This window comes from Vitis vinifera, chromosome 8 (assembly GCF_030704535.1).
Source record: "Vitis vinifera cultivar Pinot Noir 40024 chromosome 8, ASM3070453v1".
Lineage (NCBI taxonomy): Eukaryota > Viridiplantae > Streptophyta > Magnoliopsida > Vitales > Vitaceae > Vitis > Vitis vinifera.
Window position 1 is genome coordinate 21,812,662 of NC_081812.1, and position 13,584 is coordinate 21,826,245.

Here is a 13,584-nt window from a genome sequence, read left to right on the forward strand (position 1 = left end):
ACCATAAATGTCCTAACAAAAAAATAAGTGTTTTATATGGTTTAAATTTTAAAAGTTTTAATTGAAATGCATTTTTGGTATTTCAAAATATTATTGTCCAGTAATTATCCTATTTAACCCACCTATCCGTAATTCTCCCAAAGAAAAATCTAAAGATGAAAATCGAGTGCGTGAAGGGCCTTCGACATGCCTACCATCCTATCAGCCTATAATTAATCATGAATCTTGAGAATTTTTATTTATTTATTTTTTTCCTTCCAAATTTCGACATGTTTATTAAATTAGCAGCAAAATATGTGGAATAAGCAAATAATTTAAAACTTTCCCATTCATGATGTCCAAATTTAAAAACGAAAAAGCATAAAATTATCGGAAAGAAAACAAAGAAAAAGCTAAGACAGAATTGCAGGAATCAGTAATGAAAGACATAAACATTATACTCCACAACAACATCTCCTGTTTTGGGATTGAAGGTGTGAGTCCTCGCCTGAGCATACCCACGAGCAAATCGGAAAAGCCCACTGCCGCCGACGATCGACATCTCCCGCACCTTTGAAAAGATAGTGTTTCGACCCAAAACACTGAGAGTACTGCCGTTGTACTTGCCCTCCATGAAAGCAAAATTCAGCACCATCAAGAAGCCCATTTCCTCCTGCGACGCCGATGCGTATATTCCTTGGGCTCTTCCTACCAGCTTGGAGCTGGGCTCGGGTCCCACAGTCAAGGGATCGTCCATCATAAGCACCGCGCCGAACACTGTCGCCGACTTGTTGGTCATGGCGGCCTCAGCGACTCTCACGGCGGTGGGTTTCGGGCCGCTGATTATGTCGTGGAAGTAGAAGTGGAGGTGGCTGAGCTTCTCTTCCTTGAGGCCTATCGATTCCGGAGAAAGGTTCCTGGAGAAACGGTGGGATTCCCCGCTGGAGCCGGAGGCCGCGACGGCGGCAATGGTGGAGAAGAAAATAGTGAAAAGGATGAGGAGTTTTGCCATCGTGGAGAAGAAACAAAGATGGAAAAAGTTTTTGTGTCTACCTGCGCAACCATACCTTCTTATAAGTGTATGGATGAAGACAAATAAAAAAATAAAAAATAAAAAATATTTAGCACCAAGCCTAATAGTGTCACCGACACTTACGGGTGGTCGAGTTCTCGAGGCTTAGGATGTCGTGGAGTCACTAAGCATCCAATGCTTGAGGCCCAAAAACATATAAATTTTAACACATATAATAAATAATAAATCAAGATTATAAAAAATAAAATTATTTGGCTTAGTTAGATATTTGAAAACATGCTATCCTAAAATCACTACCATTTCCCTGCATGTAATTTTAAGATACAACTTCAATAGACTCATAATAATATTTCCTCAACAAGCATATTAGACACGAAAACTAAGAAGAATCCATTGAAAATTAAGTTACCCAAAAAAAAAATGAACATTTAAGATGAAAAAACACGATTGTATAAAAAGTTAGGAATAGTGGAAAAAACCATAATGATATATGAAAACATATTTTTGTATTAGATTTATCTTATCTTTAAAATGAATTGAATTACTCTTTATATAACAATATTTGTTGACTTCCTAATTCAATTTTGATGGTGATCAGTGTGGCCATTGCAACTTTTTAACTAAAGTCCAAGTTATAAATCACGAGTCTTGTCAATTGGAACATTCTCGAAAATCTCAATTATTAGATGTGGATTTTCAGAAGTACCTATTTGCGTATGGTACCTTGATGCTATGCTTCTCTTTAAAGGGTACTAAGTGGACAAGGACCTATTTTTTGTACCATCGATATATAAATATTTTATAATAATTTTAAAGATAAAGGAAAATCCTTTTTGTTAATAAAAGATGATCATTGTGTCCATAAAGTGTCATCATATTAAGACTCACAAATCCTCAACATTTGGAGAAATTTAAAGTTGTTGAATTACTTATTATATATAAAATTTAATTTCCAACAAAGGGGTTTATGGAAACATAGTGGGATTCCATACCGCCACCCGTGGATAAAAAGAATATTGTGAAGGAAGATGAGGGTTTTACGCATAATGGATAAAAAGTAGAGTAGAAAAGCAAAAATCTATCGGTTGGAGTGGGCTTGTTATCAAAGTATGGTTTTAAATAAAATGTATTGAATACAACTTTCAAAAGGTGTTTGACTTTATTATTAGCAAGTTTGAAGGGATTGAATTGCACAATTTCATGCTTAACGATGAAATCATACTCTTCAAATTTTGTCTAATAATGTTCAAGTAATTTTCATGAAAATATAATCTAATTATAAACAAATAAAAGTGGGACAATTAATTTTTCACCTTTTTTTCGAACATGTCTAAAAGTCATTCTAAAAACTATGTGCATATAAATTGTAAAGCTATTATAAAAAAAGTATAATTTTATTTTACATATTTAAAACTTATTTTCAAATTTAAAGTAATAATTGTTTTTTATATTCCAAATTTTTAAACAGGTTTTAAAAATAATATTTTATTACTATTTTCTAATTTTAAAAACAAAAATCAGCAAATATATCCAAACCAAAATTAATTTTTTTCTTAAATTTCTCATAAATAACTATGAAAGACAGGGATTCAGTTTTTGGCCATGGTGGAAAATTAACAAAGAGAATGTTAAAAAAAAAAAAAAAAACAAAGGGACAAGAAAAAAGACCTAAAGAAATATTCACAGACTGGTTAATATTTATACCTTGTTTATAAGCCCAAAATTAGTTTTTCTTTGACTGATTTTTACAATTTTACCTCTAAAAGCACGCCCCAAAAGGTGACGCTCACGTTTCTTTTCTATTTTTTCTTTTCTTTTTCTTTTCCTTTTTCTTTTTTTGTCTTTTCCTTTCCTTCCAACGGCGAAAACATTATCTGTTATGGACCGTTGGATCAAATATGAAAGAATAGATGATGCCACGTGGAAAAAACAAAGGAAAGCAAAATCTAACGACGAAACATTGACTGCTCAGAGAAATTGAGGTCATAAAAAAATATTATTGATTTAATAATTTAATTTAAGTTATTAAATAAATTAAATATATGTGAACAAATAATTTAATGATATAAATTAAAATAAAAAATAAAGTTAAATAATAAATAAAAATAATTAACTTATTCTTAAAATTATATTTTTATTTTACCTTTTTACTCTCATTTATCCTAATTATTTTTAAGATCTCTTTTGTCTTTACTTAACCTCATTTACCCTAATTATAATTTACAATGATAAATATGTCAATTTGATAATTTTAAGTTAATTTTATCAAACAATCTTAATACTTATAAATAAATTTAAGTATAATTTAACTTAAGTTATTAAGTAATAAGTATTAAGTTTAATCATATACTCTTAAATCTTACACTAATTAAAGGAAACAAAATATAAAAAAATCTCTAAGTTTGGATTTATTTTCTATTTTTTTATTAGAAACTTCCATATAAAACCAAATATATTGTATAAAAAGTAAAGATTTATTTTATATCTTTAAAAATTATTTTAGAAATTCAAAATTTGAGATAGGAATTTTTTTTAATATCTCAAATTTTTAAATAGTTTTTAAAATTAATATTTTTATTTCAACGTAAACATTTAAGAGTTCTTGTATAGTATATAAAAATAATTTTTCAATTTTAAAAACAAAAGAGAACACTATAATTTTTATTTTTATTTTAAAATAAAAATAGTAATAACCTTTATTTTGCAAAAAGTTAACAATTGGGATATTAAAAAAACTTTATTATCTCAAATTTTTAAACTTAAAATAATATTGTGGACCCCTTATTTTGGTTCGATACATTCCCACTCTATGGCGAAACTCGCTTTTTATTTGTTTGGTGAAAATTTGATTTTTAGAAAAATACTTTTTGAGTGACCATTTATTTTTGTTTTATTTTTTAAGGGAAAAACAAAATAAGAAAGAAAAACCCTAAGTATAACTCCTGAAGAAAAAAAAAAATAGGTCTGTGAAAAACCGAATCTGGGTCCGAGGATCATGTTATTTATTGGAAAAGTACGGTGGTGAGTCGTAGCACCCCTCTAAGCCCCTAAAAATGGGTTTTTACTAAATAAAGTAAGACGAGTGTGACAATTGATATGGAAATCAATGGATACCCACAATGACCATAGGCAAAAAACAAGTCATTATAATGAATTAATAAACAAAGTGAGAGTAAGAGCGTACTTTGCCTGTAGGTAATAAAGCGCTATCATGGAAATAAGGTTAGCTCAAATATAAAATTATTACATACATATCAAAGAGTAAAACAAAGATCAAGTAATATTCATTAAGTATAGTAGTTGACAATCAAAAGAGAAAACTCATATGTGGGGCCCCCACCAAAGCTCAATTTATCTTGCATGAATTGGTCTCACAAATTCTATTATTTTGGAATTATGAAAAAATTACTTATTTAAAATCAAGAGAAACAGAAAATTATTTGAAAATCGAAGAAAATTTGTACAAGCACATACCAAAATGAGAATGGCAGCAGACTTATTAAAATCAGGATTTTTGGCAACCTAAAACCCTAATAAATGATGACAAGTTGCAGAATTGAAAAAATATTTCACAACTGGAGTGGAATAAAACTATTCGGAAGAAAATTAGAGTTTTGAATTTAACTTGAAAATTGAAGTCTCGAAAATTATTTGAAAATTGAAGTTTTGAAAATTCAATTTAAGAATTGGAATTTTGGAAATTAAATTTGAAGATGAAATTTTTTTATAAATAAATAAATAAAACAATAATAATAACAAAAATAATAATGACTAAATAAATAAATGTAAAAATTGGAATTTTGGAAATTGGAAATCGAATTTTTAAGAATTATTTAAAAATGGAATTTTAAAAATAAATAAATAAATAGAATAATAATAATAACGAAAATAAAAATGATTAAATAAATAAATGAGAAATTTTGAATTTTGGAAATTGATAATTAAATTTGGAAATCAGAATTTTGAAGAGTTATTTAAAGATGGAATTTTAAAAATGAATAAATAAATAAATAGAATAAAATAATAATAATAATAACGAAAATAATAATGATTAAATAAATAAATGTGAAAATTGGAATTTTGGAAATTGGGAATTAAATTTGGAAATCGGAATTTTGAAGAGTTATTTAAAGATGAAATTTTAAAAATAAATAAATAGAATAATAATAATAATGATTAAATAAATAAATGTGAAAATTGGAATTTTGGAAATTGGGAATTAAATTTGGAAATCAAAATTTTGAAAAATTATTTAAAGATGAAAATTTTTAAAATTAAATTTGAAAATAATTAAAGTTTGGAACTTTTGAAAATTAAACTTTAAAATGGGAGTTTTGAAAAATTATATTAAAATTGGAGCTTTGAAAAATTAAATTAAAACTGGAGTTTTGGAAAATTATCTTAAGATTAAAATTTTGAAAATTAAATTTTTGGCATCAAAAGATGAAAAATAAGAAAATAATAATAAAAATAAGACATATGGCCTTAGCATCATTGGCCAAACGTGTACATGCATAATCCAAGGAATAAAAAAATGGAAAAGGTGAAGCACCAACAGCACCAGTGCACCACAAACCTATTTTCCATATAACAATAATGTCATACCCACACCACAAACCCATTTTCCATGCATATATTCGCCATACCCATCTAGGTTACAGTAAGCACCTTAAAAACCAGTTGCAACCATATCCCATACCATAACCGTCATATCCACCAACAAAACCCAAAGCTCAAAATATCAACTATGAAGATCAAAACCCAATTCACGTTGATTATAGCAGTAAGAGAATGGAGAAGTGGAATGAAAACAACAATTTGTGAGTCGTGGCATGGGCAGGCAAACGAAGGCATGGGTACGGGGGAGATGAAGTGGAATGAAAGCAGAGGGGCGATGAACAGTGCCACGAACCGATTGATACCAAAATGGGAGGAGGAGCTGGAGAAGCAGCTGCTTTTGATGCAGCAGCAGCCACCGGAGCTTCCATCGCTATGGAAAGTGCTCTTATGTATAATGAAAATGATTCGGTAAAGGTGGTAATGGTGGACAATGGACGGTGGTGATAAGAGATAGGAGTATAGCAGTATGGGTGTGACGACATGGGTGTGATGGGTATGAAATGAGTGGGGTAAAGTGGAAGAAATGGTAGGTTTGCAAGGTGGCAGAAGGCATGGGAATTGGTTGTGATGAAGGTGCAATAGGGACCATGCCGGTTTGGCCTAGATGGTGATCACTGCATAACTTGATTTTCATGCGCGGGGCCCGGGTGAGTGGTAGACTGGGCGAATCTTCTTTTTTGCTTCTCTCATGGCGGTCAAGTCCCCTTTACCGTAATCAATTCCAGTTAAAATGGAGAACCTTTGCTTTGAGGGTGTTTGAGGCGCACGTTGAATGGCGTCGGAATGGTGGCTGAGGCGCACCTTGAATGGTGCCTCAAATGGTGCCTTTTAAATGCCTGAAAACGCCGCCGGAATGACGTCAAAACCGCGTCCATTTTGAACACCTGAACGGCGTCTTAACGACACCTGAAATTGCCCAAGATTTAATTTTTTGTTGTTTCTGATTTAATAAAAGTTTTGGTGAAAAATGGGAGGCTCTGATACCAATTGATAAACATTTTTTATCTCTATTATCACTAACAATACAAACAGAAAGTATATGTATACCAAGCATTCAAATTATGTCTTCCACTGTTGTCTAAGAACATACCTGAGTCGATTATTTTTCGGCGATGAATACAGTATAGATCTTCTAAGGCTGTAGAGGACACCACCTTCTTTCTGAATTCTCTCAGACGATGGGAGCCGAAGAGAAACAGGTCTGTTCTAATTCCAAAACTGATGTGATCTATATGAACAGACACACAGTCTATTATATTTATACCTTCCTGCCTTAGGGACCATACCCTTTGGCTATTGGGCCTCACGAGTCTTAGGCCCATCATCTAAGGCCTGTGAAGGCGTTGGGCTCTACACATAAGGTGGCCCATACTGTGGAAAACCGATACAAAATAAACATTAAGACGAATAGCTTAGTCATGTACCATTGTCAAATATGTGTGAGTCCATATCTTAACAAATATTTAATTATATTGTATTTTAAGTGAATTTCAGAGTAAAAATGTTTCACATAATTAAAGTCAAATTATATTTTTTTTAAAAGCGAGTTTATAGTAAATTTAATTATGAATACGATAATATTTTTCTTGACGTGAAAAATTATAAGTTGTGTATAATTTATAATTATGGAATGAAAATTAAAGAATAATGTTTTTAATTTATTGAGAAAGGAACACGCATGACATTTTGGGTTTTGTTTTAATAAGCATATATATATATATAAAAAGAAGTGGGTCGATTGTAGGGAAGTTAAAAAAAATGAGAGAAATGGGAGAGATGCGGTCGACTGAGAGTGGGAAAAGAATCGCCTATGATATACCAAATGAAGTATGTTTCATGTAAAATTTTAAAAGGATATTCTATTCAACGCGAGCAACACTCTTACGAAGTCCAATTTTCATTTCAATGGTTAGATTTTCAAATTTAAAATAGGGAGACTTAACCCTACAACTTTTATTTAATGCATTTTTCTTTAAAAACTTTATAAATATCATTGTTGGAAGTTAAATAGGTAATATTTGTGATATGAGAAATTTTATTGGGTGATTTAGGCATTTTATTTAGAATTTTTGTGATAATGAGTAATTTAAATTGTTGAAAATGAATGTGTTTGGTTATTAAAAATTATTGGGATTATTGAAAATAAATAAAATTATGGTATGAATTATGTTTGATTAATATTGGGATTATTGAGAATTTATTAAGATGTTTTTGATAATTTAATTATAGAAAATGATTGTGTTTGGTTATTAAAAATTATTGGGATTATTGAGAATAAATAAAATGATGGTAGAGATTATATTTGATTGATATTGGGATTATTGAGAATTTATTGGGATGATTTTAGTAATTTAATTGTGGGAAATTGTTGTATTGGTTATTGAAATTATTGATATTATTAGGAATAAATAAAATGATGATATGAATTTGGGTTTTTGTTAATATTTGAATTATTAGAAAATTTTACTTGAATGTTGTGGTGGCTTGATTGTGGAAAATTGTTGTATTGGGTGTTAAAATTATTGAAATTATTGGAGATAAATAAATTATGACATAAATTATATATTTTTTATATTTGCATTGGTGAGAATTTTCTTGGGTATGTGTGGTTATGTAATCGAAGAAAAAATTGTTATATTAGTTGTTGGAAATTATTAAGCATGTCGGAATAAATAGAATTTATGTGGCTAAGATTTAAAACTATGTTTTGATGCTATACAAATTAATTGTGAATTTTCTTTAATATACAAGGTGATTAGAGTGAAGAAAAATCGTTGTGTGAATTGTTGAAAATTATGAAACATAATGGAAGTAAATAGAATTATGTCTTGAAAAATAATAAATGTTAAAATATGATTTGATTGCATTTCATATGCATCATAGTTGTGTGAAATGGAAATGATAATGAAAAAACCCCCAAAAGGGCAAAAATGAAAAGAAAAGAAAAATGAGAAATGAAATGACCCCAAAGAAAGCAAATTAAGAATAGAATGAGATCCTAGAGTGAAAGACTGAAAAGTTTACCATATGAAAACTCCAAATGGGGAGTATATTTGGGTACGGGCATCTATCATTCAGTGAAAGCCCGAGAACGACATTGCAATGTGTGATTGCGTGTAAACATTTGCATCATGATTGCTTTTAGAAAAATAATTTGTATTATTTATCAAGTATATGTTTGAATATATTATTCAAGACTAAAATGACTTATTTATTTTGTAAATTTAGAATTATTAATATTCTAAACATATGATTGAATAAGATAAATGATAATTTTGATTGGTTTAAATTTGTATGGTTGGTGTTTCTTTTAGTGTGTATAATGTAAATGTAATATTATATTTTGACATATGGTTGTATTTTATTAACCTAGAAATTCTTACTCGTTTGGGTGTAAAACACTCTACCGAGCAATATGGAAATGCTCACCCTTTTATTTTCTAAAATTCTTAGATGCATATATAGTTTTGAAGAATTACATAAAGAACATGAAGTGTTCCAGAAAGCCCCATAAAGTAAAAGAACCATAGTATTGCTTGTTTTTCATTTATATTACATTTTTGAAATGTATTAATTTGAGTTATATGGACTTTTGTAACTTAAATTACGTTTTGTTAATTTGTAAAACATTTTTTGATATATCTTTTTTGACTTAGAGATTATTGTAACTATTTGGGTTATCACATAAGGTGGAAAAATGACAGGTGGATTGATTATACTTGTGAACAAGAGATAGTATAATAGTTGGTTTTGGAAAAATAAAATAATATGTTGCATTAAATTTTAGCTTAATAAATTTATTTAGGATTAGTTGTTTTATCGAAAAAAAAAATCAAGGTGTTTCGATTAATTGTTAGGCTGGATATGAGTAATGACCAGGGGTCACAAGTCGAGTTCTAAGTTGCCCAAGAATTTGGGGTGTGGGACCCACTGCTGCTGACGATCGACATCTCCCACACCTTTGAGAAGACGATGTTTCGGCCCAAAACACTAAGGCTATGTTTGGTTCCCGGAAAGTACAAAGGAAAGAAAAAAAATGCTAAGGAAAATGATTTTCTCATGTTTGGTTGTCCTATAAAAAATATCAAAGAAAATCAAATATAATTAAAACTAATTAAAAACTTATGTATTTTTAAATTATTTAATCTTTATATTGATGAGTTAAAATAAATAAAATGAGTTTGAAGTAACAAAAAAAATAATTTATCAACTTTTAATCTATTTTTTTATTTTCCTTCACTTTTTCTTTCCTTCTACTTTTCCTTTGTATTTTCTTTCCCTCGCATTTTCCCTCAAATTTTCCGGGAACCAAACATAGCCTAAGAGTACTGTCGTTATATTGGCCCTCAATGAAAACAAAATTTAGCACCATCAACAAGCCTACTTTCGTCTACGACGCCGATGCGTATATTCCTTAGGCTTTTCCCACCATCTTGGAGTTGGGTTCGGGTTCCTCGATTAAGAGATCGTCCATCATGAATACCGTGCTGAACACTGTCGCCGACTTGTTGATCATGGCCACCTCAACAACTCTCATGGCGGTGGGTTCCGGGCCACTGACAATGTCGTGTAAGTAGAAGTGGAGGTGACTGAGCTTCTCTTCCTTGAGACCCATCGATTTGGGAGAAAATTTTTTGGAGAAACGGTAGGATTCCTGGCTGGAACCGCGGCGACAACAATGGTGGAGAAGAATTAAACAAAAGTGGAAAAAATTTATGCGTCCATTTGCCGAACCATACCTTCTTATAAATAAATGAATGATGGCAAAAAAAAAAATATATATTTAGCTTCATTATTTATTTGTGGGTTTAACACATTTTAAACTCTCAGTTTATCCATGTTGTTTTGCACATTGACCCTTTAGGTTTAAAATCGAACTCTTTATACCCCAGACTTCTTAAATTATAGTGTTCTACTTTTTCTCGTTGGACAATGCAAACTTCTTAAGTTGCAATACTCTACCTTTTTCATTGGTAGGTGTTAATTTAAGTGAACAAAAATCCGATGTTGTATATGTGACTGACTAATGTAAGGTAAATTTATAAATTCTCAAACCAAAAAATTAAACAAATTGCCTTCATACCAAATCTTCGTTTATTCAAAATAATATGTTTATTTATTTATAATTAAAATAATCGAAATTGAAAATATTTAAAATTACGACATTAATAAATATCATTTGGGAGTAATTTTCAAAAATGGTTTCGTATGTAGTCATTTATATGGTTAAACATAAGAGAAATGGATCTTATAATAAAATTTCATAAACTATTAAAAAAAATGTATAAAGACATTCGTTGACTTACTTGATGAGCGGCGTGGATTTCGGAAATTCCAAATTTGGGTTTTTGATGATTCCCTGCACTTTATGGGGTGGTGGTCCTAACGCATTAGAGGATGGTGACGCTCACCTGTCTTTTCTTTTCCTTCCGATGAGGAAAGCTGTAAATGTTAGGGACGGTTGGATCAAATATGAAGAGCAGATGATGCTACGTGGAAAGTACAAAGAAAAAGGGGGAATCACCTAATGATAATTATTGGGAAGGTTGGTCCCATTTGATAACGAATATACTAAAAATGTCATTAGATTAAAAAGCTTTTAAAATTTAAAGCATTCAAGGGACTTCACTTTTTGTTAGGACATTTATGGTGCAGGACCTCATATTAATGGTAATTATTGACATTAAAATTTTAAATCAAGATTTTGATAATAGTATAATTTATTATTTAAATTTACTATTTAAAACAAAAAATATTTTGATCGTTAAATTTGTTATTTTAATCCTTACAACTTTATTAACTTAATATACAAATATTCAATTGAATAACACATAATTATTCAATGAAATAACACGTAACTATTCATTGGATAATATGATATGTGAAAAAATTAAACAAAAAAATAAATTAAATTATATTATAATATATTGTAACATTAGTGTATTTATGTTGTAAGTATAATGCATTTATGTCATACTTATATTTTATTACAAAAATGATAATTTTTAAAATGCTTAATTTTATCTTATGGTATTAACGTATCATTATCAGTATATTAACATCATTCACCTAACATATTGAAATTATTTAATAACTTTTATGTATATATATATATATATATATATAATAAAATAAAAAAAGCTATGAGTCTCATGAATTCAAAATAATATTTTATTTGGTTTTAGAAGTGATTCATAATATAAATGTGTTATGAAATATGGTATGATCATACAAAACTATAACTTTTATAAAAAAAAAGTTTAAATTTTCCTAATTAGGTTTTATTGTAATGAAAGTGTATTTATATTATAATTATAACATATTTTGATCGTACATGTATTTTATAATAAAAGTAATAATGTTAGAGATCACTTTTTATACCTTATTAATATTTAACATATAATATGTATTAACATCATCCACTCTATCTATCAAGGAAAATATATATATATATATATACATATATATGAAAATTAAGAAAAAATATTATGCAAAAGAAAAAAAAATGGAAATATCATATAAATTTTTTAAAATTATTTTCTTATAAAAAATAAAAAACAATTAAACATTCTCTATTTTCTTATTCTTTTTAGATAATCCAAATGAAAAATTAAGTAATCGATCTTCCTTGAATTTAACACAAAAATATAATTTATTAATTTTAAATTAGAAAAATACATATGAAAAAATCATTATTTTTATTATATGATTGTGAAACTTTCTTAATAAAAAAATTAGAATAAAAATAAAAAATGTAAAAAAAACACATTAAATGTTATTTTAAAATATTTGTTAGAAATATTTTTGTTTTAAATAGTAAATTTAAATAACAAATTACATCATCATCATATATAATAATGGTAATGGTTAAATCTAAAATTTAAACGTCAATAATTACAATAAATGTTGGACTCATGTACCATAGATGTCCTAACAAAAAATTAAGTCATTTTAAATATTTTAAATTTTAAAAATTTTAGTTGGAAGGCATTTTTGATATTTCAAAATATTATTGTCCTTTCGATTACACCCTTTCCAGTAATTATCCTATTTAACCCACCTATCCGTAATTATCCCAAAGAAAATCGAGTCCTTGAAGGGCCATCGACATGCTAGGTACCATCCTATGAGCCTATAATTAATCATGAATCTTAAGAATTTTTTATTTTTTATTTTTATATTTTTTTTCCTTCCAAATTTCGACATGTTTATTAAATTAGCAGTAAAATATGTGGAATAAGCAAATAATTTAAAATTTTCCCATTCATGATTCCAAATTAAAAAACGAAAAAGCAATAATTATCGGAAAGAAAACAAAGAAAAAGCTAAGACAGAATTGCAGGAATCAGTAATGAAAGACATAAACATTATACTCCACAACAACATCTAGATTGAAGGTGCGAGTCCTCGCCTGAGCATACCCACGAGCAAATCGGAAAAGCCCACTGCCGCCGACGATCGGCATCTCCCGCACCTTTGAAAAGATAGTGTTTCGGCCCAAAACACTGAGAGTGCTGCCGTTGTACTTGCCCTCCATGAAAGCAAAATTCAGCACCATCAACAAGCCCATTTCCTCCTGCGACGCCGATGCGTATATTCCTTGGGCTCTTCCTACCAGCTTGGAGCTGGGCTCGGGTCCCACAGTCAAGGGATCGTCCATCATAAGCACCGCGCCGAACATCGTCGCCGACTTGTTGGTCATGGCGGCCTCAGCGACTCTCACGGCGGTGGGTTTCGGGCCGCTGATGATGTCGTGGAAGTAGAAGTGAAGGTGGCTGAGCTTCTCTTCCTTGAGGCCCATCGATTCCGGAGAAAGGTTCCTGGAGAAACGGTGGGATTCCCCGCTGGAGCCGGAGGCCGCGACGGCGGCAATGGTGGAGAAGAAAATAGTGAAAAGGATGAGGAGTTTTGCCATCGTGGAGAAGAGACAAAGATGGAAAAAGTTTGTGTGT

The 13,584-nt window shown here is 29.7% G+C and overlaps 2 protein-coding genes across 2 annotated transcripts; both read right to left on the reverse strand.

Moving 5' to 3' along the window:
* Positions 1-302: 302 nt before the first annotated feature.
* Positions 303-1,034, reverse strand: LOC100258868 (dirigent protein 22). The gene has a single exon (XM_002280755.5). It carries the CDS (start codon positions 989-991, stop codon positions 413-415), a length of 579 nt encoding a protein of 192 aa, XP_002280791.1. The 5' UTR covers positions 992-1,034; the 3' UTR covers positions 303-412.
* An 11,835-nt stretch (positions 1,035-12,869) lies between these two features.
* On the reverse strand, positions 12,870-13,584 carry LOC100253717 (dirigent protein 2). Its single transcript, XM_002280781.4, has one exon. It carries the CDS (start codon positions 13,545-13,547, stop codon positions 12,978-12,980), a length of 570 nt encoding a protein of 189 aa, XP_002280817.1. The 5' UTR covers positions 13,548-13,584; the 3' UTR covers positions 12,870-12,977.